At 35.2% G+C, this 23,247-nt stretch overlaps 3 protein-coding genes across 4 annotated transcripts; 2 read left to right on the forward strand and 1 right to left on the reverse strand.

The window, feature by feature from the left end:
• The first annotated feature begins 4,414 nt into the window (after nucleotides 1–4,414).
• Nucleotides 4,415–9,509, forward strand: LOC107774020 (cystathionine gamma-synthase 1, chloroplastic-like). The gene is given in 11 exon segments (NM_001325175.1): nucleotides 4,415–4,883; nucleotides 4,994–5,097; nucleotides 5,359–5,432; nucleotides 5,543–5,711; nucleotides 6,907–6,966; nucleotides 7,058–7,261; nucleotides 7,352–7,438; nucleotides 7,653–7,760; nucleotides 8,711–8,806; nucleotides 8,906–9,024; nucleotides 9,305–9,509. Coding segments are annotated over 11 exon segments (1,614 nt in total). The 3' UTR covers nucleotides 9,429–9,509.
• Nucleotides 9,510–12,302: 2,793 nt separating this feature from the next.
• Nucleotides 12,303–18,361, forward strand: LOC107774053 (SPX domain-containing protein 4). Of its 2 annotated transcripts, none has more exons than XM_016593517.2 (3): nucleotides 12,303–12,732; nucleotides 17,278–17,443; nucleotides 17,632–18,361. In XM_016593517.2, exons 1-3 carry the CDS (start codon nucleotides 12,448–12,450, stop codon nucleotides 18,111–18,113), a joined length of 933 nt encoding a protein of 310 aa, XP_016449003.2. In that variant the 5' UTR covers nucleotides 12,303–12,447; the 3' UTR covers nucleotides 18,114–18,361. The 2 variants fall into 2 exon arrangements, with proteins under 2 accessions (XP_016449003.2, XP_016449012.2); XM_016593526.2 differs by having other exon boundaries at nucleotides 17,731–18,361.
• Nucleotides 18,362–18,545: 184 nt separating this feature from the next.
• On the reverse strand, nucleotides 18,546–23,043 carry LOC107774037 (phosphate transporter PHO1 homolog 9). Its single transcript, XM_075234708.1, has 13 exons — nucleotides 22,251–23,043; nucleotides 21,557–21,869; nucleotides 21,418–21,466; nucleotides 21,265–21,336; nucleotides 21,040–21,169; nucleotides 20,601–20,721; nucleotides 20,221–20,479; nucleotides 20,028–20,132; nucleotides 19,888–19,932; nucleotides 19,607–19,756; nucleotides 19,223–19,501; nucleotides 19,005–19,144; nucleotides 18,546–18,787 (listed from the first exon to the last, which is right to left on the reverse strand). The coding sequence occupies exons 1-13, from the start codon at nucleotides 22,798–22,800 to the stop codon at nucleotides 18,694–18,696; spliced, it is 2,307 nt and encodes a 768-aa protein (XP_075090809.1). The 5' UTR covers nucleotides 22,801–23,043; the 3' UTR covers nucleotides 18,546–18,693.
• Between the last annotated feature and the right edge of the window lie 204 nt (nucleotides 23,044–23,247).

Below are 23,247 nucleotides of genomic sequence, written 5' to 3' on the forward strand. Positions count from 1 at the left end.
CATTAAGTGGCATTCTTTTTTGCTACTGAATATATTACTGGCTCAAATATGGACGTATTAGTCAATAATTTGATCATTATTTTAGGACCAAAGGAAGCAAAATAGACATAGAACAGTCTAACTTCGGAGCACTGAAAGTTCAAAAGCAGAAATGGACTTAGAAAGCTTATTGTAAATCGCAGATAGACATGGAGGATGTAAGGGCAATACAGGCAGCATAGACATGAGATTATTCCTAGCTGCAAAGCGGAGCCCTTTAATTCAGTATATGCACTTTCAATATATTAGGCGTCTGGGCATATGTTTCTGCTGCCACAGATCCTATTTCCAGGTGCAGTTTTCTACAAAGCAATGTATTACGAATAATCAAATTCAGATAAAAAAAAAAAAAAAAGGCAAAGAATTAACTCCAGAACCCATCCTCCTGCCAATACTGCAGCTCTCGTATTCCTATGGAGAGCACAAACCCTAATTCCTTGCTCTTAAACCCTTCTCGCTATTTATAGAGTTCAGGGTCTCTTGGTTGGGCTGGATGTGCCAATTCCATTTACCGTAAAAGAAATTGGGCCTGAATGATCAATTAACATAATGTTTATTCTGACCGAAGTGCACAAATAACCGATTTTGGGACCGTTGCTTAAGTTGTAGCCAATGTTTATATTTTTGGGAACTTTACGTAACTGTCACAATTTAAAAGAAATATAACAAATTCGTAGCATAAAATCTAATATTATAGTTGTGGCAGAAAAATATTTATATTTGTAGCACATAGTTCCATTAAAATGGGAATATTAATTATTAATCTCTAAACATAAGCAATTTGAATGGAAAATCAATAATTCTTTGTACAAAAATCATGCCTTTTTTTCTCTTTATCTATTAGCTTTCCTTCTTTTTCTACATCTTCTTAATTTTATTTTCTGCCGAACCCAATATATTTTCTAAATTTATTTCATTCGTTTTCTTTTTTATTATCTTTCTTAAGTTTTTCTCTTGACAAAGTGAGTTGCTTTGATGGTTAGCGCCCTTCAATTCCAACCAAGAGGTTGTGAGTTCGAGTCACCCCAAGAGCAAGGTGGGAGTTCTTGGACGGAAGGATGCCGAGGGTCTATTGGAAACAACCTCTCTACCCTAGGGGAGGGATAAGGTCTGCGTACACACTACCCTCCCCAGACCCCACTAGTGGGATTATACTGTGTTGTTGTTGTTGTTGTTGTTGTTGTTCTTAAGTTTTTCTCTTCCTTCTTTCTTCCTTTCTTAACATAGAGATCTTACTTCGATAATAATATACGTTAATATATATAAAACGTATATAAAAAAAATATATATTGAATTAACACATATAAAATATACAAAAAATATACATAAAAAATACATCTTCAATTAAGATGACACTTAGACATGTGAAATATACATAAAAAATATATCTTAAATTTAATTAAGATGGCATATAAATATACAAAAAATATATATATAAAAAAATATATCCTGAATTAAAATGACACTTGACATATAAAATATATTTGAAATATACATCAAAATACATCTTAAAATAAGATTGCACTTCACAAATAAATATACAAAAATTATATACATAAAAATACATTTTGAATTAAAGTGATACTTGATATACAAAGTATAAAAGAAGTATAAATCAAAATATCTTGAATTTAGGTGGCATTCACATATGCATCAGAGTTTAAAAAATGGAGTGAAGAAGATGAATGTTGGGCTTAATTTTTATAATATGCTAATAATAAAAAAAAATGCTCTTTATGGAATAAACAATAAATGATGCTATTTTTTTAAATAATAGTTAAAAAAAGACCAAGTGTGTAAAAAAACTCTATATTGTTGTTTTGCAAGTTTACCTGACTTCGAAATATAATTTTAGATATACAAGATTTGTAAAAATCAATGTCTGAAATTATAAATTTTATCAGAAATTTGTAGGTCACATACATGACTTAACTTCACACATGGCTGAAGTTCAAACATTTTTTGCATGCACTTCAGGCATATATGGTAAAGTACAGCGATTATTGCCATTTTTGCACGCACTACATTCAGTCGTACCATTTTTGTATGTACTAAAGTTCACCCATTTTTTACATGGTGTCAGTTCAGGCATTTATGTCCAAAAGTCTAATTTTTTTTATTAAAATATACAAACTTATTATTCGAATTTCAATAATGAAACGTACTATTCAACGACCAAATCTACTTTAAACGAGTTCAAATTTATAACATAAGTTTCAAAATGTTATAAAGAACAAACTCCAAAATAAATTTGTCAAAATAATAATAAATATAACAAACCCAAAAGTATCAAAATAATAATAAATCTAACAAACTCAAAAGAGTAGCGTTTTTGTCTTAAGTTCACCAATAATTAAAAAAATAACTTAAAAATGGCAAAGCCCAAATAAAGCACGCGGTGAAACTTCTACATTTTTCCCCCATGTCTGTTGATTCATTTGATGGATTGGATTCATCCAAGTTCAAACAAGATATTAAGAAGACAAGGAATTCAATCCATCCGTTATTTATTTTGCCAAATGATGTGTTCAATAAAGTTATTTATTTGCCATGTAATGTGTTAAATGAAGTTCACCAATTAATTAAGCGCTCACCTTTGATAGTTCTTAAAAGGTGCACATCATTCGCATGTTATCACAGGTTCAAGTTAGTATCAATTTGTCAACATTATATAAGTGAAGTGTAGATAAGAAATACTAATTTCAGGGGAAAAAGCAATCTTAATAGGACAAGGTGTTGTTTATAACATATCGAAAGGCAATTTGGTTATATGTTGTATACCAAACATTTTTAAAGAGTTCCTTTTTTCTTTTCTTACCTTTATCTAAGGGGTTGTTTGGTACAATAGTGAGATATCCCATGAGATTAGTTATCCCATCTTTTATATGAGATAATTAAATTCCTTCATTTTAGTGTAAAAGTTATTTCGATATTAGCTAATGCCCCAAACCAAACATGGGAGAAAGTTAATCACAAACCTTATCCCGGGATTCTTATCCCATGTACCAAACGGCCCCTTAAGGTCGGTATCATTAAGTTCATTTAGGCTGGGCCTTTTTCTTGCCATTTTCTCCACCAACCACTTTACTAATTCGGAAATGCCCAAAGAGGAAATCAAGAAGTGAAACAGCATTAGTGATACTGATAGCAATAGTCATAATCTTATAATGGGACAGAACAAAGTGGCAATATAATTGGCAACAAACTGGACAGAACAAAGTGGCAATACGTTGATCTCCTAGTTGCCACTAGCTACTCAGGGTAAGCATCAACTTGTTGTATATATTGTGATTTTTCTTTTTTCTTTAAAGTAGAACATAAAAGGGGTCCAGCCTCTGGCAGACTGATTGATAAGTGTATATTTTATTGAAGTTCTAGCAACTTCTTTCTCTTGCTAATTTAAATACTGAATGAAAATTCAGAATGATGTGATCTCAATAATCTCTCCTTTTAATTTCTTACGCATCTTAATAGCAATAGTGCAGTCGCAGGGTCGGAGGAAGGGCCTCAACCTAAGGGAAATGACGATAACATACCATAATGCAAATATTAATGGCTGATTTCATGGCTTGAACATGTGAACTATAAGTCACACCGTTGTATCTTAGTGGGCTTTTGGACATAAGAATTGTAAAATTTTAAAAAAAATTCAAGTGAAATTGGTATTTGAAAATTAGAGTTGTGTTTGGACATAAATATAATTTTGGGTTGTTTTTGAAATTTTGTGAGTGATCTGAGTGAAAATTTTAAAAAATAACTTTTTGGAGTTTTTCAAATTTTTGAAAAATTTAAAAATTCATCTTCAAGTGAAAATTAGAAATTTTATGGCCAAACATTGATTTCGGAAAAATTTTAAAAAAATTCGATAAAAAAGTGAAAAAAACTCTTACGCTCTTAATCACAATTGAAGATTTCTTCATTTTTTCTTCAAAAGTTAAATATAGTAACACTAAAAGAAAAGAAAAGAAAAGAAAAGAAAAGAAAAGAAAAGACCTTAAGTTGAATGCTAAAAGAAGTACAAGTACCAAAAGCACACAGTATAATACCTACTTGCTCCCCGCATTGGACCAAGCTTAGAGTTGGCGTCAGTCTATCTATACTGATGTGCATCCACGTAGGCAACAAAATCCGAACTTCTGTTAACTACAAGAATCCAACCAGAGGTAAACATTAAGTCATTAACCATGGTTCAAATTCTAAAGTTGTGGACCCGCTTGCAGAAGACGACAAATCTAACCCGCGTTTTCACAGATTCCCTTTATCATAAGTTCAGAGGACGCAAATTCTTTGAACTAAAATTTCCGTCTTCTCTGTTTCATTTTCATTTTTTTTTTCTAGAGAAGGCAGGCCTTCGCCGTCACATCATCGGAACCTTATGGCTGTCTCAAGCTGTGCTAGGGCTTTTCCATCCTTTGAATGCCGTTCGGATGCCGAATTCTCTGGCGGTATTCCCCGCCACGACATTCCTAACTCCGGCAAGGCCAGCATTTTGAGTCACGGATCGTCCATTCACGGTCTGTCTTCTCTTATTTATAGGTTTCCTCCGAACTTTGTTAGGCAGTTGAGCATTAAGGCTCGGAGGAACTGCAGCAACATCGGTGTGGCTCAAGTTGTGGCGGCTTCGTGGTCTAACAATAACTCATCTCCTGATTTCACTCCGGTGGCTAAGGCCGTCGATGCCGCCGCCGCTTCCATTGCTCCTGTTGATACCACGGTAGTTAATGATGACGTGGCGCTGGTGGAAAATGAGACTTGTAATGATCAAAATGTACAGTTTGACAGTTTGCCAAGTATGAAATACGCTTCGTTTTTGAATTCTGATGGGAGTGTCGCTATTCATGCCGGTATATTTCCGAACCTGCCACCTTTAGCTATAATTTTCTAAATTTTGATTTCTTATGAATGTTTATATATTGCTCAGTGAATTCCGAGGCCTCATTTGTTTTTCTTTCAGGTGAAAGGTTGGGACGCGGCATTGTTACGGATGCAATTACTACCCCAGTAGTTAACACATCTGCTTATTTCTTCAACAAGACTTCTGAGCTCATTGATTTTAAGGTATTTGCTATTGTTACATTTGCATCTGGCCATTGAGTAAGTACTTTCTTATGGCGTATGAGCTACAATGTAGATTCGCTCAGTCTTTTTTACTGAAGATCCTAACTGTAAGGCTAATACATAATAATATTATGGGAAGCGAGGTGATTTGCCCATCCGTTGTCGCTTGTATAGTTTCACTGAATTTGAAAGAGCATGCAAAGTACTTCTTTTAGGTTTATCTATATTGTTGTTTCTGATTTCTCTGTTATAACTTGGCAGGAGAAAAGACGTGCAAGTTTTGAATATGGGCGCTATGGGAACCCAACTACTGTTGTTTTAGAGGAGAAGATAAGGCGAGTTTGGTTTTTGGTTTTGATGTTTTTATGTATATTTTTTTTTGTTTCTCCACTTGTGTTTTGTGGTAGGTACTTAAGAGATAATGTGTTTTTTGTTTTTGCAACAGCGCACTGGAGGGTGCTGAATCAACCTTGTTAATGGCATCTGGAATGTGCGCCAGTACTGTAATGCTGTTGGCGCTGGTTCCTGCTGGAGGCCATATTGTTACAACCACAGACTGCTATAGGAAGACCCGGATCTTTATTGAAACTATACTTCCTAAAATGGGGATTACGGTAACTGCATTAATCCTAGTTTTTCAGATAGCTTACGTTTCTGGAGGGGGTTTGGCTAAGCTTATAAGCTGGTCAAACTAGCTTATAATCACTTTTTGACTTATATACACTTTTGGTAAAGTTAAAAGTGCTTATAAGTCACGTGCTTATAAATTAAAAATAAGCTAAAAGCCATAAGCTGGTCACCCTCAGCTTATGAATTTTTAGCTTGCACTTTAAGTTTGACCAAGATTTTTACTATTTTATCCTTAAAATATTCTTTTTTAGAACAAAACTCTTACATCAATACTCAGTGCCTCAAGTATTGTTTCAACCTAAGCCCCCGCCTCTTTAAGTCTTGAATTTTCATTGACTATTTAAGATAAGCAAATTCTCTATTTCTTTGCATATTTGTATCTATATGATTGTGTATTAATCTTTGAACTGTATGAAATAAATGAGGACATATAAAATTTTTGGTGTATTACTTTCTATGTGTTGTGGTGATGAAGACAATGTTTGTTTCTCTTCAAATATTTTGTACTATTTAGGTTTATTTTTTACTGAGAAACTTTTGTCAATTTATTAATTATTATAACTTATGATTATATGCTTATCATAAAATAAATTATATTTATCATAAAAATTATCTTATCTAAGTTGTATTTAAAATAAAATGACAAATAGAATATTTTGCATTTGAATCGATCTGGAATCTAAAATTTTGAAGAAATTAAGCTCTTATAAGTGTAAACAGTTATAAGGTTATTTAAGTCGTTCTAACAGAAAAAGAGCTTATCAACACTTTTTTTTATCAAATACTGCAACAACTTATTATCAATTTCAGCACTTGTATCCAAACACGTAACTGTTTATTTATTAAATCAGTTTCAACACTTAAAAGTGCTTTTCAGCACCTAATGCTTATCAGCTACTTCAAATCAGCAAATCCAAACGGGCTCCTAGTTTGCATATCTACCGATATTACTTTATTTCTTGACATATTAAGAAAATGGGATCCGCAAGTCTGCTATTGTTTCTCTGTTCATCAAAGTGAATGATATTAATGAATTTTGATTCTGATGGAGATAACACGCAGTGATAATTTCTTCTGGCTAGAGCTTTTCTTGTTTGTTATTCAGTCAAAAGGAAATAAAATAATACCAAGGTGTTTTCTTAGTGGTTATAACTTCTCATTCCTTTATTCATTTCACAGGCCACGGTCATTGACCCAGCCGATGTCGGAGCTCTGGAGTTGGCTCTAAATCAGAAGAAAGTCAGTTTGCTACTGTTAGTCTATTATGTATTGAACTTATAATGACAGAATAATGAAGATACGACTCAACTCACAACTTTCTTCCATGCAGGTGAATCTTTTCTTTACCGAGTCTCCAACAAATCCATTCCTCAGATGTGTAGACATTGAGCTGGTTTCAAAGCTTTGTCATGAAAAAGGAGCCTTGGTTTGCATAGATGGGACGTTTGCAACTCCTCTTAATCAAAAGGCCCTTGCCCTTGGGGCTGACCTCGTTCTGCACTCTGCAACAAAATTCCTTGGTGGGCATAATGATGTATGGTAACCATAACTGGTGTTTTGGCAATTCAAACAATTATGCTCCTACTAAAGGTAATCGAACTGACTGGCTATTGTATTTATGCAGGTTCTCGCAGGTTGCATTAGTGGTCCTGTAAAGTTAGTTTCAGTAATACGTAACCTGCATCACATCCTGGGTGGTGCTCTCAATCCGGTTAGTTGTCTTTGAAGTTTTGCTTGACTATGTTTTCTCGAGTTCTATGCTTTATGAAAGCTCAAATTTGGTGAAGTGAATATTTTTTCTTATAAAAATAAGATGGACTCCTGAAAAATCATGGAATTTGGGGTGGCTAAAGTACATGGAGACATTTGTTTTGTAGTTTGAGCTTGTATTTTGTCAAATCTAATGTAATCCTTGCATGTATCAGAATGCCGCATATCTGATCATCCGAGGCATGAAGACGCTGCATCTTCGTTTACAGCAACAAAACTCAACTGCATTGAGGATGGCCGAGATTTTAGAGGCTCATCCCAAGGTAGTTTCAGCTTGCAATAATTTTTACTGGCATGATTACAAATCACATCTGAGGCAAAGCAGTAGCTAAACTAATTCTATGGAGTTTCTGTATTTACTAGAGAAATAAAGTGGTTCAGCTTACTGTGTTAAAATTGAAAAGGCTTATGGTAAGCCTATTACCTGCAGCATGGTCTAGATATTGGTAATTTCTTACTGGTTTAGACGTTAAAGCATGCGGAAAATAATCAAGACATGGAAGCAACAAGGCCACAGGCTCTTGTTTTCTTTCTTGTAGTGATTAATTTTTTCTAGGCCATATAAGCTGGACAGTTCTTTCTGACACTTCTTATGCACCTTGAGAATGTGCTTCTGACGTCAGAAAGATGTAATGATAGTGTGTTCTTTAATTCTTTGGTTAATATGGATAAAGAAGTTGCGTCCTTGTTGGGTCAGAAAGATGTCACTATAATTCTTTTGATTCTTTCATAAATAAATTTAAAATGTTGCATCCATTTTTGCAACTTTAGGAAGATTTACAGAAACAAAAAACGATATGCACCCAGTGGAATAGTCGACGGGTGCGTAAGCTAGTCCGAACACTACAGTCATAAAGAAAAAAGTTGATACGCGAAAGAGAAGGGGAAGATATAAAAACATACGGATAGTGCTGGTCAGTGGATGGTCATTGAACCTCTCTCTTCCTGCTCCTATACTGTTGTCAGATTTCTGCTTGGCTACAATTGGATATCTTTTATTTTTCTTATAATCATTATCCATCCTTAAGACATCTGGTAATGAATATCTACTATACAGTTTGCTGGTTTTTTGGATTTCAGAAACAATGATACACTATGCTTCCTGCTTTTCTTCTTGTAGTTAAATAGAATTCAGTTGTCTTGAATTTTCTGTCTCATTGTGATCTTTTTTGCTGTTGCAACTTCTGTCATATCTAAGGAAAATGAATTGCAGGTGAGACATGTCTATTATCCAGGCCTGCAAAGTCATCCAGAACATCACATTGCAAAGAAACAAATGACAGGTTTTGGTGGTGTGGTCAGTTTTGAGGTCTGTATACTACTAATAATCTATTACCTTTAGATGGCAACTATATCTTCTCAAGTCCTGTATTCTGGTTTGTTCATGATAAAGTCTATTAATAATTAGGTTGACGGAGACCTGCTGACTACCGCAAAATTTGTGGATGCTCTAAAAATTCCGTATATTGCTCCATCATTTGGAGGTTGTGAGAGCATTGTGGACCAACCAGCAATAATGTCTTACTGGTATGTTGATATTTATTCTGTGGTTGTCTGTGTTTCATTTTCCCTTTCCTGGTACTGTTCTTGAATATGTTTAGTGAGACTTTGGAATTAGTGACATTCAAGAATTGATACACCTAAAAGGTCCATCATGTGGCAATTAGGGGTTTTTACCTTACCTGCCATGTAGTATTCGATATACTGGGGAAAGCAAGCTAAAGTAGAACCAAAACAGAGTAGTTATATTACAGCAAACAGTCCTTCAATAAAATGTATATAACGTGCTCTTTCACATGAAAAACAGGGATCTTAGCCAGTCAGATAGAGCCAAGTATGGCATCATGGACAATTTGGTTAGGTTCAGCTTTGGTGTGGAAGATTTTGATGACTTGAAAGCTGATATTCTTCAGGCTTTGGACTCAATATAGGCTGTCTCTCCTGCAACGCAGTTCCCTTTTCTTTTGCTTTCTTTCTACTCCTCTAGCTTTTATTCTTTGAACTTCTGTGTCATCTCCTATTGTTGAGTTATTTGGACAATCCTGAAAGTGTAATGAAAGGATCATCAAACAGGTAGGTGATCAATCAATTTGATGTGTTTTATTGTTTTTTAATTAGCGTCATTTGGTTTGTTGATTCTCCAGAGTTTGCTGTAATACTAGGTAGGAGGAAAACCATCATACTTGCCAACCATCGATGAACTGATCGGATTAACCAATTAAAGTTGGCTTCAGTCATTATGAAAGCACATGTTTAGGTACTTGTCTTAGCAACACGAGAAAACCATTAAACTGATTTTTGGAATTAATTTCTCAAATAAATATATAAGGAAAGGTCCCTATACAGCCAAGCATTGAAAAGTTAAGACCACACCAGCTTGCCGCTTGGATGTTGGAAGTTTGAAGCTTGCCAAAATTCCAAGAAGTGTTTGATGCTAGGTGGTTTAAACAAGACATTATGAAAGAAGATGCCAGGCGCTAAGTGTTCCCTTTGCACATTTTAATCTGCTGTAAGTTAATGAAGCCAGATCTATGGGCCAGGAATCCGAAAGATCTATGGGCCAGGAATCTAAACAAGCTCAAGAAAGTTAGATAAAAGAAAGATAATTAACATATGTGGTTGCCCACAATTCGAACCTCCCCAGGTAAAGCCGGCCTCAAATTAAAGTAAACCAGCAAAGCTTAACGAGTTCGTTGACCCAAATTCATTCAAGGACTAAAGTAGCGTAGGCATTTCAAAACTCATTTAAGGATTGTGTCAGCTTGAATTAAAACTACTACTCCAAATTAAACCACTGTAAGCAAATTTAAATATTAAAATAAAATTTGAAAAGGCAAATATATATATAGTCCATATCAGAGTCTTAAGGTTTCTGTTCAATTATGGAGCTACACAATAGTGTACTTACATAAGTTAGGAAAGACAAGAAATGGAATTTTTTTTTGGCTGAATACATATACAGCCCTTCAACTTGGCACCATTTTTCATTTTGGCACTCTATCTCAACCTTGTTCCATTTTGGCCCTCCAACCCTATTTCTTATATTTTACTTTAACACAAAAGCTGACCAGTCACATAGCGTGAGTTGCCTCATATGGTAGGCGCGTGAGGCAGATTTTTTTTTGGGGGCAAAATTCCTTCTAATTACTATTGGCCCCATATTTAATTCCCCAACTTCCTTCCCCATTATTTCATCTTTATTATTTCCTTTCCCATTTATTGTTATCCCATTGTCATTCTCAAAGTTCCAAATCTTTCATCTGCCGATTTCATACCTGGCCATCCATAAAGCTTCAAACTTTTGCAATTTTGTTGTTCGTTTATTTAATCTGATTAATTTTTTTGTGAGTTTATTTCATAGGACCGCTACGTAGTAAATTGTAGAAGAATGAACTTTTTAAGCTTCTGATTGACATGCCTTAAACAATAACAAACACAAAAAGTTTCAGATTGTTAAAAAGGTCTCAAACACCAGATGCCAAAGTTCCATTCTTTACACAAAACCAATTCTTGCAAGAACTAAATAAAGTTCAAATAAAGCACAAATCAGCTACCAAACAGCATAATACTTCAGCTGCCATATGCCAAAGTTTCATTCTTTACACAAAACTAACTCTTTTAAAATACACAACTTAAGTTTGCAACTTTCAGAAGTAACAAAGCTGCCAAAAGCCAACAACAATTAAAACTGCTCTTCAAATCAATCTCGAATGTTGATGAATATGAAGAAATAGTTGATGAAATGTGATTCTCGTCTTCAAATGATGAAGAAATCACCGATAATCGATGGGTTTATCATGTGCGATTATGAATTTGGGAAGGAGCTTAGGGTACTATTAGTCAAGTAGGGATTTGTGACAGAGAGAAAATAAGAAGCGGCTTTAATTTTACCCAAATTCGGTCGGATTCGGGTCTTTTAGCATTGACCCGTTCGACATGGATGAAAACAAAATAGGTGGCAACATTTAATTGGATATTTATTACATCTCAGATTTGTATATACACACGCGTTATATTGTTTGCACTGGTTTCAACTTTTGTGTTAAAACGAAACATAAGAAATACGGTTGAAAGATCAAAATGGAACAAAGTTGAAATAGAGTGATAAAATGAAAAATGTTGTTTATGTATTTGGCATCCTTTTTTTTTTTTTGGAAGTTTGGTGAGTTAGATTATGACTCACTACTCAAACCATTTTGATTGAACAAACTTTGTACTACTAACTAGATTATGACCTATACATTATTTTCGTTTTACTTATAGAAATAATTTTAACTCCAGCAATTTTTTTGACACTCCTGAATTGGTGTGACATGACAAATGTGATAAATGATGTAGCGAAAATAGAAACGTGGGTCGCCCCGTTTGAGAGGACAAAAACACAGCTAAACTGCCAGGACAGTTCTTGAATTGAATCTCCATTTGAATACAATGAATATTCTTTCATGCACATAAAAAGACAGTACGAATTTCCCAAGTTGACTTTCCAATACACGAAGCATCTGCCATTCTGCCTTTTGGTTTCCTTTTGAATACTCAGATGCTTCTTTTTTACTTAAAAAAAAAAAAAACAAATTTCCGAACACTAATTTGAGTTTGCTAAAAAAAAGATTCCCAACTCCATTGCAAGCCTGCAACTTGCCCAAGGAATAAACAATTTTTTTACTATTTTTCGCATCTGGGTATCATTCATAGTTATCTTTATTGGATTATATTCTTAAAATCCAAAAAGCAAATCAAAAAAAGCCAAAAAATATAATCACTGCGTTTACCACTACTACTCTCCCCTTTGTATCTTTCAATAAAATATTCGTAACGTCTTTTGTTCTTTCATCACATGATCACATCAGATTATTCCCAATAAAAGCATTCGATCAGTTGTTTAATTCCAACTAAGTGAAATTGATTGTTTTGTGTTTGAGAAAAAAAAACTGAGTGATCAATCTTGTTATGAAATTCGGGAAAGAATTTACAACGCATTTAGAAGAAACCCTACCCGAATGGAGGGACAAGTATTTGTGCTACAAGCCCTTGAAGAAGCTTCTCAAGCACCACCTCCGTTCTAGCCCTGCTACCGGCGATAATCTTCCCGACGGCGGCGACAATCCCCCTCCTCTTCCTCCTCCGCCTCCCCCGCACTTGCAGGACTGGTTCGTCAGAATTCTCAATGAGGAACTCAACAAATTCAACGATTTCTACGTCGATAAAGAGGAGGAATTTATTATTCGCTTCCAGGTTAATTTCCTTTTTCTTCTAAATTACTGTATACATATGTTAGTATGTCAATCAATTAATAATTGAGATCGGCTATATGAATACTCTATTTTGCGCTCTACTCGGCCCAATTTCTTAGTATTTCTTTTGAATTTAATTCATTTTTTTAACCTTTTGATTTACGGCATTAATCCTGTAATCGCTGTCATTAGGTGATATTTACTATTTACTCGTGACCACCTTAAACTCCGAAGGAATTGTTTATTTTACTGCTGATTATCCCAACTTGCGTTTTAGTTTCCATAATTGAGTTTAAAATTTAACTTTTGATGGATCATGAAATGTGAAGGATGATTAGGTGTCAAGTAGGGGTTTACTTGTACTACTTGTTACAATGGAGTTTTAGGTGGTCCAAGACTGATAAATTTGGACGGATCACTATCTTTTAGGTTTCATCTGCTGCTACAGGATAAAAGTTTGAATGCAGCATGGGCCAATCAATCAATTGCAATTATGGAAAATTAATGACATTATTTGAAGTAGAAAAAAGAAAAATAGATGCAAATGAGATCATAAAAAGCTTAAGAGGGTGGCAAGAAGTTAGTAGTCCGTTCCTTGCCATAGATAGCTGCAGCAAGTGAGGAGATATATAATTGCAGAAACAAATAAATTAGTGGGGTTGGGAGAAGGTATCGTTGGAGCTACCTGGGGAATATTCTTAGTTAAGCTGAAGCATAAGAATATATTGATGGCATATTCCACCTAGGTGCCTTTCCAATTTGTTTAACTGTTTTTCAGGAAATGGCCCTACATGTCTTAAATTATACACTCCTCCTGTCTTAGTCAACACGACCTACCTTTTCTTTGTGTTATAACGGTGGTGTCCAAAGCAATCCATGCGCACCTCAAGTCTATCGAATACCTGCTACCTCCCACCTATCTCCCACCATCTAGGTATGTTTGGTTAATGGAGAAATCACCTAGTTTTTTTGGTCTTTGCTAGGATATGAACCATGATCCCCAAAGTTTTCACTCACTTCTTTGACCACTTGGGCACATCCTTGAGTGATTAATCAACACGACCTACCTTGATTTATGTAGTTAATAAGCATTCAATCAGCCAGTCAATCCATCGATCAAACAACAACGCCTTTCTCTCAAATCAGGTGTACGAATCAAACAACAACGCCTTTCTCTCACGAATCATCTATATCATTCTACTCTATTCAGGTGCATATCATTCTAATGCTTAAAGTCTAAGTTACTCGGACTCTTCACTTTCAGTGCCGCACCCGTGTCGACACGATGTGGGTGTGGGATCCGTGTCGGATCTGGTCAACCGATTTTGGGTACTTTGACCAAAATCAACGGAGAAATTTGGAACATATACTATGATTTTTGAAAACAAATCAAAAGCTAGGGTGATATGGAAGAAAATGGAATACCTTGTATATATAAATTTCTATGTCAGTCCTTTTCCTTTTATCTCCTTCTAAAATTCGACTCTTGTTCAATATTTTCTCCTTCTCGGAATACCTTGCAAGTTTTTCACATGTCTCATAATTTAGACATATTTTTATAACTCTATTTTTAAATAATTGAATTATTTTTAGCCGAATCCCAGCACCCGTATCCGTACTTGGATCCGTACCCCCGAATCTTTAAATTTAGATCATGAAGGATCTGACCTCTAGATCTGCCCCGTATCGGACACCCGCACCCGAGTCCGAGCAACTTAGCTTAAAGTAACATGTTTGAAAAAATTGTTATATCGATTTTGGCCAAAAGGCATTTAAAATTTTTGCTTTACATTTGATAATGTGGAAGGATTAGCAGTAAGGTGCACACAAAGTTTGAAGCAGTATCACATAATTGTTTTTAATAATTTGTGTTCTGGAGACAAAAGTTTCTTTTACGAAAACATTTCAGCATTTCTTTGGGCAAACCAAAAAAAAGGTAGATCACTTTCTCGCCGCTGGTTTAGTATCAATTACCACAAGAAGTCTGGAATTATGAACTTGCACGACCAGATTTTTCAGAAAATGACCGTAGTCCCAAATGTTAAAGTATTCATTCAACGCCAAAGACACGAAATTCTAAGAATGAATCGGTGAATTACTTGATGGAGCTACTCATATGGTTCCCAGCTCTCACACTACTACCCCCCCCCCCTCTCTCTCTCTCTCTCTCTCTCTCTCTCTCTCTCTCTCTCTCTCTCTCTCTCTCTCTCTCTCTCTCTCTCTCTCTCTCTCTCTCTCTATATATATATATATATATATATATATATATATATATATATATATTAAAAAATTTACTAAATATCTATAAATACATGATTGTGAATTCAATTATTATTGTATTAATTTAGTCTTTGTAAGAATCCATAAACTTCAAATCTTGGATTTGCCTCTGCCAATTAGTTTCATTGTTGTATGATATTGCCCAGTTTGGCAAGGGATTGGAGGTTTATTTTCTCTTGTATGATATTGCTCAGGTGGGCACAAGTAGTGGATTAAGCAAGATAAACACCTAAATATTGAATATATTTTTGAACTTGCTTATGAATTCAATTCAATCACAATGGGATGGTGCTGTCTACATTGTAAAGTTTGCTTCTTTAGGTGTTGCCAATGCTTCTATTTTGTAAAGTTCAATATACTCGAAACAATTGACACATGAATATACTAGCAACTTTAAGAATCACCATGGTTGATTAATAGCTAAGTCGATCAATGGTTTGATGGCTTAAATTTATGGTCAAGTTGCTTACATTTGTCAATGGCTTGTCACTATCAGTTCTTAAACCCATATTAAAAGTCAGTGATGAGTCATGCTAAGAGCCAATGCTAGTTGCAGTCTAGCAGATTCTTTTTTTATACACTAGTTGGTCGTTGGATACTTGTACTGGCAATTTAAATCCACAAGTTTGCTGCCATACATTAAAGTTGAGCACAACTTGTTGAGTTAAAAGCTGCATCTATCAACTTCTATGCTTTATATAAAACTATTGTAGGGTGAGAGATAAACATTTAAAATTTAAAATTCAAGCACTCGTCGCAGAGAAAAAGAACTCAAGGTGAAAAGTGTGGGCTATTCGCCAGACATTTATGACTTGAAGTCTGTCTTTTATCATTTGCATGAGCATCAATTAATTGGGACGGATTTTTCACTGAATTATCACCTTTGTCCTTGTTTGCAGTCTCTTATAGCTAATGCTTGTCAATCTGTCCCTTTTTCCCTTAATTTGCTCAGTTTCCATAATGCTAGCATTTTACAAGTTGTCACAAGCTGAGGCTATGTTTTGTCTGGACAACGACTTTTGGTGGGATGTCATAATGAGCTTAGTTGTTTCCTTTTTCTTTGTATTAATCAGAATAGGATGCATTTTGGAAGGATGGAGTTGATTTCCCTAGTTAATCTTATTTGTTTCACGCTTTGGGTGGAAAATTGATATCTGCCTTGGGCTTTTATTTGGATTGTTTGGTGGTGAAAGGACTAAGGAGTTGTGTGATACATGATATTTATTCATGTACCCAAAAAAAAGAAGATACATGATATTTATACATGTGCATGTATGTGTGCTTTTAGCATGCTGACGGTTCATTCTTTTACTTTCCAATACCCTAAACATGATTCTAATATTCTTCCGGCCTTTATGCCCATCAAAGCACAAATAAAATTGTGTTAAGAAGTTCTTGAAAAGAACTTGAAAGCCAACTGGCGTAATGTTATTAATAACAAAGGTTGAATGACTACAAAGTCAATATCTACTCTATCAAAGAGAAATCCGAGAACCCAAATCCTAAATTATATAGGAGTCCTAATTCTTTGTCTATCAAGAGCTTCTTAAAAGGAAATAAATAGAACAAAGTAATCCTAACAGAAGGTGGAATATGAAAAGCTAAGTGGAAAGAAAACCCTTATGATAACACTATAACAGATTACTGTAAGATCTCAACTAAAGTGACCGATATGAACAATAATGGCGAACCATACTATTACTTTTAATTTTTAATTATCTAATAGCTTCTGCCTATTTGTTCCTGCATCATGTATGCTTTAGATTGTGACAGCACAACATGTTGGTCACCAATCTAACAATAATAGCACTGCTGGTTCTCTGTGGAGGTAGCAATGCAGTAATATGGTCGATTTAAGGGGTTTCGTGATGTTTCGAAGTTTGGAATTGGGTTTGTTGTTATGTTGTGGAGGATGACGCTTGCGGTGTCCGTTTGAAAAAAATTGTGGTAGTAGATGAGGAATAAGGAAATTGTGGTAGTAGATGAGTTTAGTAAGGGGACTTCTTTTTATTTTGGACTTGGATTGAATCTCTCTAATGGGGTTTCAGAAGGGGACTGAAAATAGGTAGTAGTATTTTTGTTTCTCTCTCTCTCTCTTGATGGTGAAGAGCTAGGGATTGGAAAGGATGGGTTTGAGAAAATATGCCCAAGTGTAAGCACGCCAAAAATTAAAGTGGAAAAATAAATAAATATTCAAATATGTGAGTATCAATTGTAGTTATTTTTAGTGTGGGAATTGATCCGATTTCATCTACTTTTCTTCCAGGAATTGAAGGAGCGAATTGAAAGAGTAAAGGAGAAGAGTGGTAGAGATGGAGTTCTCACAAAAGACAGTGAATTTAGTGATGAGACGATGGGAATACGTAAAGACTTTGTTGCCATACACGGGGAGATGGTTCTTCTAAAAAATTATAGCTCTCTAAATTTTGCAGGTACTGCAGCTTTTACACTGTTTTAAGCATATATTTCTGATATCAGTTAGTTACCATTGCTCGGGCTTTGTGTTTCAAGTGTCGTATTGCTCTAAGTTCTTGCAGAATAAACATAAAGTAGAGTCTCTTTGAATTTTATTAAAGTAGGTTCCATCAGCCTTCTTATACAAATTGTTTTGCTCACTTAGGTCTTGTTAAGATTTTGAAGAAGTTTGATAAACGAACTGGGGGATTGTTGCGTCTTCCTTTCACACAACTTGCTCTTGATCAACCCTTCTTTACAACAGAACCTCTAAATAGATTAGTCCGTGAGTGTGAGGAAAATCTCGAGCTCCTATTTCCTTTGGAAGCAGAAGTTGTTGAATCAGATGCTACTGAAGAAGGGCCAACAGGAGGAACTACTTCTTATGCTTCAAATATTTCTCCAGCATTGCCACTTGGGGAAGAAAATGTGGATATATATCGAAGTACACTTGCTGCAATCAAAGCCATTCAGGGGCTGAAAAAGGCAAGCTCCACATATAATCCACTATCATTCTCATATATCTTTGGTGACCAAGATAATGATAGCACGGGCGCTATAACGGCAGAGAACTCTGATTCAGACCAGTTGGTTGCCTCTCAGAATGATAAAGAGACAGATCAAGAGGATTCCCATCCACCAGAATAGAATTCACCTTTGTAGTTTGCTTATTGGTCTTTGCTCAGTGGTTTGTTGTTAACCGAGGGAGATAAAATGGTTTGCTTCTTCATTGTATACGACTGTTCTGGAATAAATTGCTCGCTCCATCTGTAACCTTTAGCACTAACGCGACTTTGCTAGTTCTTGGATTTACAAAAGCTTGTTGATTATCTAGACTTCTTACTTGTTTGGAACTTTTAGAGGGCAAAACCTTTAAAGATATACATTCAGCGGAAGATGTTTAGCATCGAAGTTGGTCTTTTCACATCTCGAGCACTCTAGTTATCTGTGCTACCATTTCTATTAATTGTGTTTTTATTACGTGTAAATCTGACTTTGTGTCATAATTTTTTATCAATAGATGTGAAGTGTGGATCATCTGGTGTGTTTTCATGTTTTTTATATAGAACGTAAAGAACATTTTCATGAACAAAACTAAACTATATTATATTATAAGCACCATTGATGAATGGATCAAAGAACTGTACGAGAAAAGGGAAATCAAGAAAAGAAAATAATTTTATCTCGAGTACTCTGGGTTCCTTTGACTTGTATCAGCTAAACATAGCTATAGACTCTTGTCTTCGTCGTAGTTGAAAGGCAGTGGTACGGATTTGGAGGCACGATATTTCCCAACGTTATTCAAGTGCTCATTTTCCAACCTGAACAATGAAAACAGCAGAACTATTGTTAGATAGAAGCACACTATCTTTTACGAGATGTCAAATAAATACACAAGTAGCTGGCTAACTCTATCAAATATCTGCTACACTATTATGGACAGTTAGTTATTGTTATCTTTTAGATGACTTGATAATGTAAAAGTTCTTTTACACTATCATGGGTAAATGTTAAACTCAAATAGATAATGCTTCCGACCTGAAAAAGTTCCACATGCCTCGGCGAAGGATCTCTAGACAGGCAACTATTGCAATCATTGCTTTCTTGTGCAGAAATGGTAGTTCTTGAAAATCTAGAACCAACTGCATCCATACTAGTCTCAGAATTATGTTAAGAACCTGCATTTAGACTTCAATCATCAAAAACTTTGATTTTCACCGGAAGAGCTTTATAATATAACCTGCTTCTGCACTTACAATGGCAACAAAGTAGACAATCTTGTGTGGCACAAGTAGTTTGTCTCTCAACCAATGGTTTCTTGAATTCCTTTGCAATAGACCCCAATCTATGACAATGTCCCAGTAAGTGTTTGCAACTGTAGTAATTCCTGAACTTGATGCTGCCATTACTCTCCAAAAGGTTCCTCTCTTCTGATCATAAAGTGTCCTCATTACAAGAGCAACAATGGTTGAGAGATATTTGAGGCTATTAAGCCCCTGCATCGAATCTTTCTCTTCAAATAAGCGGCGAAGACACTGTAAATATCATGAAATCATACAATGCGCCACATTAAATAATTGTCAAGATATATATAATAGGAAATGGGAATGATGATTTGGTGTGTGCAAAAATTATAACACCTGAATGAACCGAGACCAAAAGGGAATAATTGCAACGACTATGTATAAGATTTGATAAACACTGCTTTCTTGACATTTATTTGATCTTGTTCTGAAGTTGCCCCACACATAGTAGCAAACATAGAATTGCAAACTCCTAATTGCTTGAACCTGAAATACAAGATCACATTATAGTTCTTGCAAAATTTGCACATTACACTTACTGAATTATCAGCTTCTTGAATCCTCTTTTGGTATAATATAGAAGTTTCACATTTTAAAAAAAAAACTTTGAGTCAAACCTGGCTGGTAAGTTGATCTGCCAAGAAAAAATCTGGTAGAGTAACCTACAAAATGATGTGAGACATTTTACTGTATATATGTATGTACTTCAAGTGATATTAATGCGCGTCTGTATATCTCATAAACAAACTGCTGGTACCTTATAAAGGGGAGCGCATAGACAGTGCCAGGAACATCTTATAAGGAAGAAACGGCTTGAACGATATATGATGTTCAGAGGACAAAAAGTTATTAGAAGCAGAATCTGGAAAAAAAAAGATTTACAATCATTAGGGGTTTGTAACTTGAAACATTGTGTATAGATCAGTTGTAGAATGTTTTTCAAAACTTACAAACACCAGGACAAGTGGGATCAGCTCAGTCACTGTCTCAAAACTTCGTTTTTTTGGGTCCATGTCCATATCCAGGTGGAAGAGTCCAGCAGCCAATGCAAGTACTGAAACACCAGAAGCAAGGAGGAGGACTTGTCTGTAATTGAGCTCTGTTCCTTGCTTGAAGCCAAATATGAAGGGATAATTGACCCGAAAATGCCTCCAGTAGTATATGTTCCCCGCATACATGAGCATATGCAGGACAATGAATCCAAATAGACTGCAAAAATAGGGCTTCATGACTCGTACGTATTGCTTAGAACATGGTTTCGCTTAATGTAGAAACACAAGGGGAAAGAATCAATACGACTTTTTAAAAGACAGATGGTTAATTAGTTCACCTGTACAGTGGAAATATGTTTTCCATATACTGCCCACGACCCTTGTGCTCTAGAAGGTTTCTTGCATGTATTGATACAGCAATAGCTGCCACTAATGCTATTGAGCAGCCAGAGAACAAACCTATAGGTAAAATGTATATCAGCTACTAAAATGAACATATGGTTCTGATGAAAGTGAGATGACAGGTCAATCCAGATGCCTCTAAAAACTATGGTTATGATGCACTAAGCCAACTTTTTGTAACCTCTGATAGAGGCGATCAAGGATCTAGTGTTAGTTGATTCAAATGAGTATGATCTTATTATATATATACATTTACAAATTTATTTTGCATATGGTTACATAGTAGTTGAACCGGCAGAATCCACCCTAAATCTGCCTTTTGACCTCTGATTACATAGGAAGAGGAAGTTGATGCTAATAATGATGCATAATTACCCATGAAATATGTTACTCTATGCGTTTCTCTTTTAGCTTGTGGTCTTAATACTTTCATTCCTTTCCTTCGATTTCCATTGACAAAATGATTTATGAACGTGACCTCCACTCTTTCAGTGAGCTTAGAAACCTAAAAAAGCGAAGATCAATGCGAAGTTAAAACTATAGTTGCAAGTGGAATAATGCTGAGAGGGAAACAGCTTTTGAAACCGAAAGAAAATTTACCTCATCTGAGCTACCAAGATAAGATTTTTCAATCATATCTGAGTATGATTTAGAAGCTTTCCTTGAGGTGATCTGTATCAATAAATTGCAAGGTTAAAAGGCAAAAGTACTTTCTATTGTGAAATAGTTATAACTTCAGTGTAGTAGTAGTACCTTATCATACTTCTTCATGATCTTGGAAAATGCCAACATATTTAAGAAACTGGGAACATTAAGTAGTAAAGTGTGAGTTGAGTTGAAGACAAAAACTAAACTATAAGTCCTCATTTGGGAGAAAAAATTGCACCATTACCGGTAGCTTTTTAGAAGTCGAAGCTTTTGATAAAACTCAACAAAAGCCTTTCTCATTTGCTCTTCAGCTTTTCTGAGCTCTTCTTTGCTGAATGATAATTTTGAGTTTGAAGTCATGCAGCAATTTCTTAAAGTCGAAACAGGTGTTTCGGGTTCAACATTGATTTTTACATAGTCCAAAATCTCTAGTGGAGCAGGCCTAAAACCAATGGGATTCATCTTTGTTTTATTTCTTTCCCTTGTTGTTGCTTCCTCTTCCAGAATTTCTTCACTGTTCATCTCAACTTCTTGAATTGCCTCCATTTCTGGCCTATCTACATTGGGGTTAAACAAGAATTCGAACAATTTATAGGGCAATCATTGGATGGAGAAATAAAGCAAGTGCCAACAGCTGGTACGTCAAACTTCTCGTATTTGCTCTTGACTTTAACAAAGTTCCAGCATAAAAAGAGTGGATTTTACATATCTACGGTTTAAAGTCACTCTACATTATACTTAAAGGTTGAAGCTCCATTATTTTCAAAAGCAAATGCGGAATGATTTTGTTACGACAAAGGTATGAATGACCCCAAATATAACGAGGGGTAAAAATTAAGATACTCAATATAGCAAATGGGTAACCCCCAAAATCCCCACAACCATTATTTTCCAAAAAGATGGAAGAGGAACATAATAGCCATAGTATCTACACTTACTTGGATCCACTGATGCTGGAGACAAGGTACTATTATCATTGGTTGAAGGATCCATCACTTGGGCAGTTTGCATTCCAATTGAAGGCTTATCAACCTTGATTCTTAGAGCAATAAGTGCTTCCATTTGTATACTCAACTTATCAGCCTCAACCTTCACTTCTCTTACTTTTTCCTGGTAAAAGGTTAGCACTTTATTGAATTCATCATCCAATCTCCTAAAGAAAACCAGCTCACATTCTCCACCTTCTTCACAAGACGCAACGAAAGTGGTTTCAAAGTCACCTTCTGAATTCACTACTACTGTCACTTCATCTTCATTATTTTTCCCAGGAGAACCTTTGAAACTGTTTTGTAGTCCACTAAATGCTCTGTACATAGATAGCCTTTTCCTTAAGGATCCTTTTGGGGTGACTGCAACTTGTGGTAATGGTGCATTCTTCTTTTTGAATTTCAAGATTTTTTTCAACTCATTCTTAAGAGAATTATAATCCATGTAAGCTTCTTGCCATTCATGGACCATTTGGGATGCATATTCTTTCCCAAATTTCATCTCTATCAAAGCTGATTCATTACTCTATGCCTTTTCTTGAGAGAAAAAATGGGACTTTATTTGTTTTACCAAATCCAAAAATGAAAAGATTGGTCTTTTAAATTGGATTTGGCTTCTAGCCATCATTAGAGAATATGGTCAGCAATCAAGTTGTTAAAAGGCACTATGTCTTAGCTGGTTTTGTTCTCTCATGCACAGAACTACAAAGGTGGCCTACTTTGAACTGCACTTAAAGGCACCCAACGTTCCAACAAATGACAACTTGTTTTATATGCTGATGTTTGGTCCCAGCGACTATTCAGTGGGTACATGCTTATCTCTTACTATCAAAAATATCGGATAATTCTATCTATCAAGATTTAGACAATATGAGAAAAAATCACATTAGTTTTTTTCGTCTGTGCAAAGATTTAAACTTTGAGCTTTCATGATTTTTACCTACTTTAT

Source organism: Nicotiana tabacum, chromosome 17 (genome assembly GCF_000715075.1).
Source record: "Nicotiana tabacum cultivar K326 chromosome 17, ASM71507v2, whole genome shotgun sequence".
Taxonomy (NCBI): domain Eukaryota; kingdom Viridiplantae; phylum Streptophyta; class Magnoliopsida; order Solanales; family Solanaceae; genus Nicotiana; species Nicotiana tabacum.

What these genes read in the sequence shown, in the direction of transcription:
- LOC107774053 (XM_016593517.2), top strand. Translation starts at nt 12,448, where the DNA reads ATGAAATTCGGGAAAGAATTTACAACGCATTTAGAAGAAACCCTACCC. An exon ending in AATTTATTATTCGCTTCCAG is followed by an intron (nt 12,733 to 17,277) that starts GTTAATTTCCTT and finishes CTTTTCTTCCAG; the next exon opens with GAATTGAAGGAGCGAATTGA. An exon ending in TAGCTCTCTAAATTTTGCAG is followed by an intron (nt 17,444 to 17,631) that starts GTACTGCAGCTT and finishes TTGCTCACTTAG; the next exon opens with GTCTTGTTAAGATTTTGAAG.
- LOC107774037 (XM_075234708.1), bottom strand. Translation starts at nt 22,800, where the DNA reads ATGAAATTTGGGAAAGAATATGCATCCCAAATGGTCCATGAATGGCAA. An exon ending in TAGAGTAACATATTTCATGG is followed by an intron (nt 20,722 to 21,039) that starts GTAATTATGCAT and finishes TTTTACCTATAG; the next exon opens with GTTTGTTCTCTGGCTGCTCA. An exon ending in GGCATGTGGAACTTTTTCAG is followed by an intron (nt 18,788 to 19,004) that starts GTCGGAAGCATT and finishes TTCATTGTTCAG; the next exon opens with GTTGGAAAATGAGCACTTGA.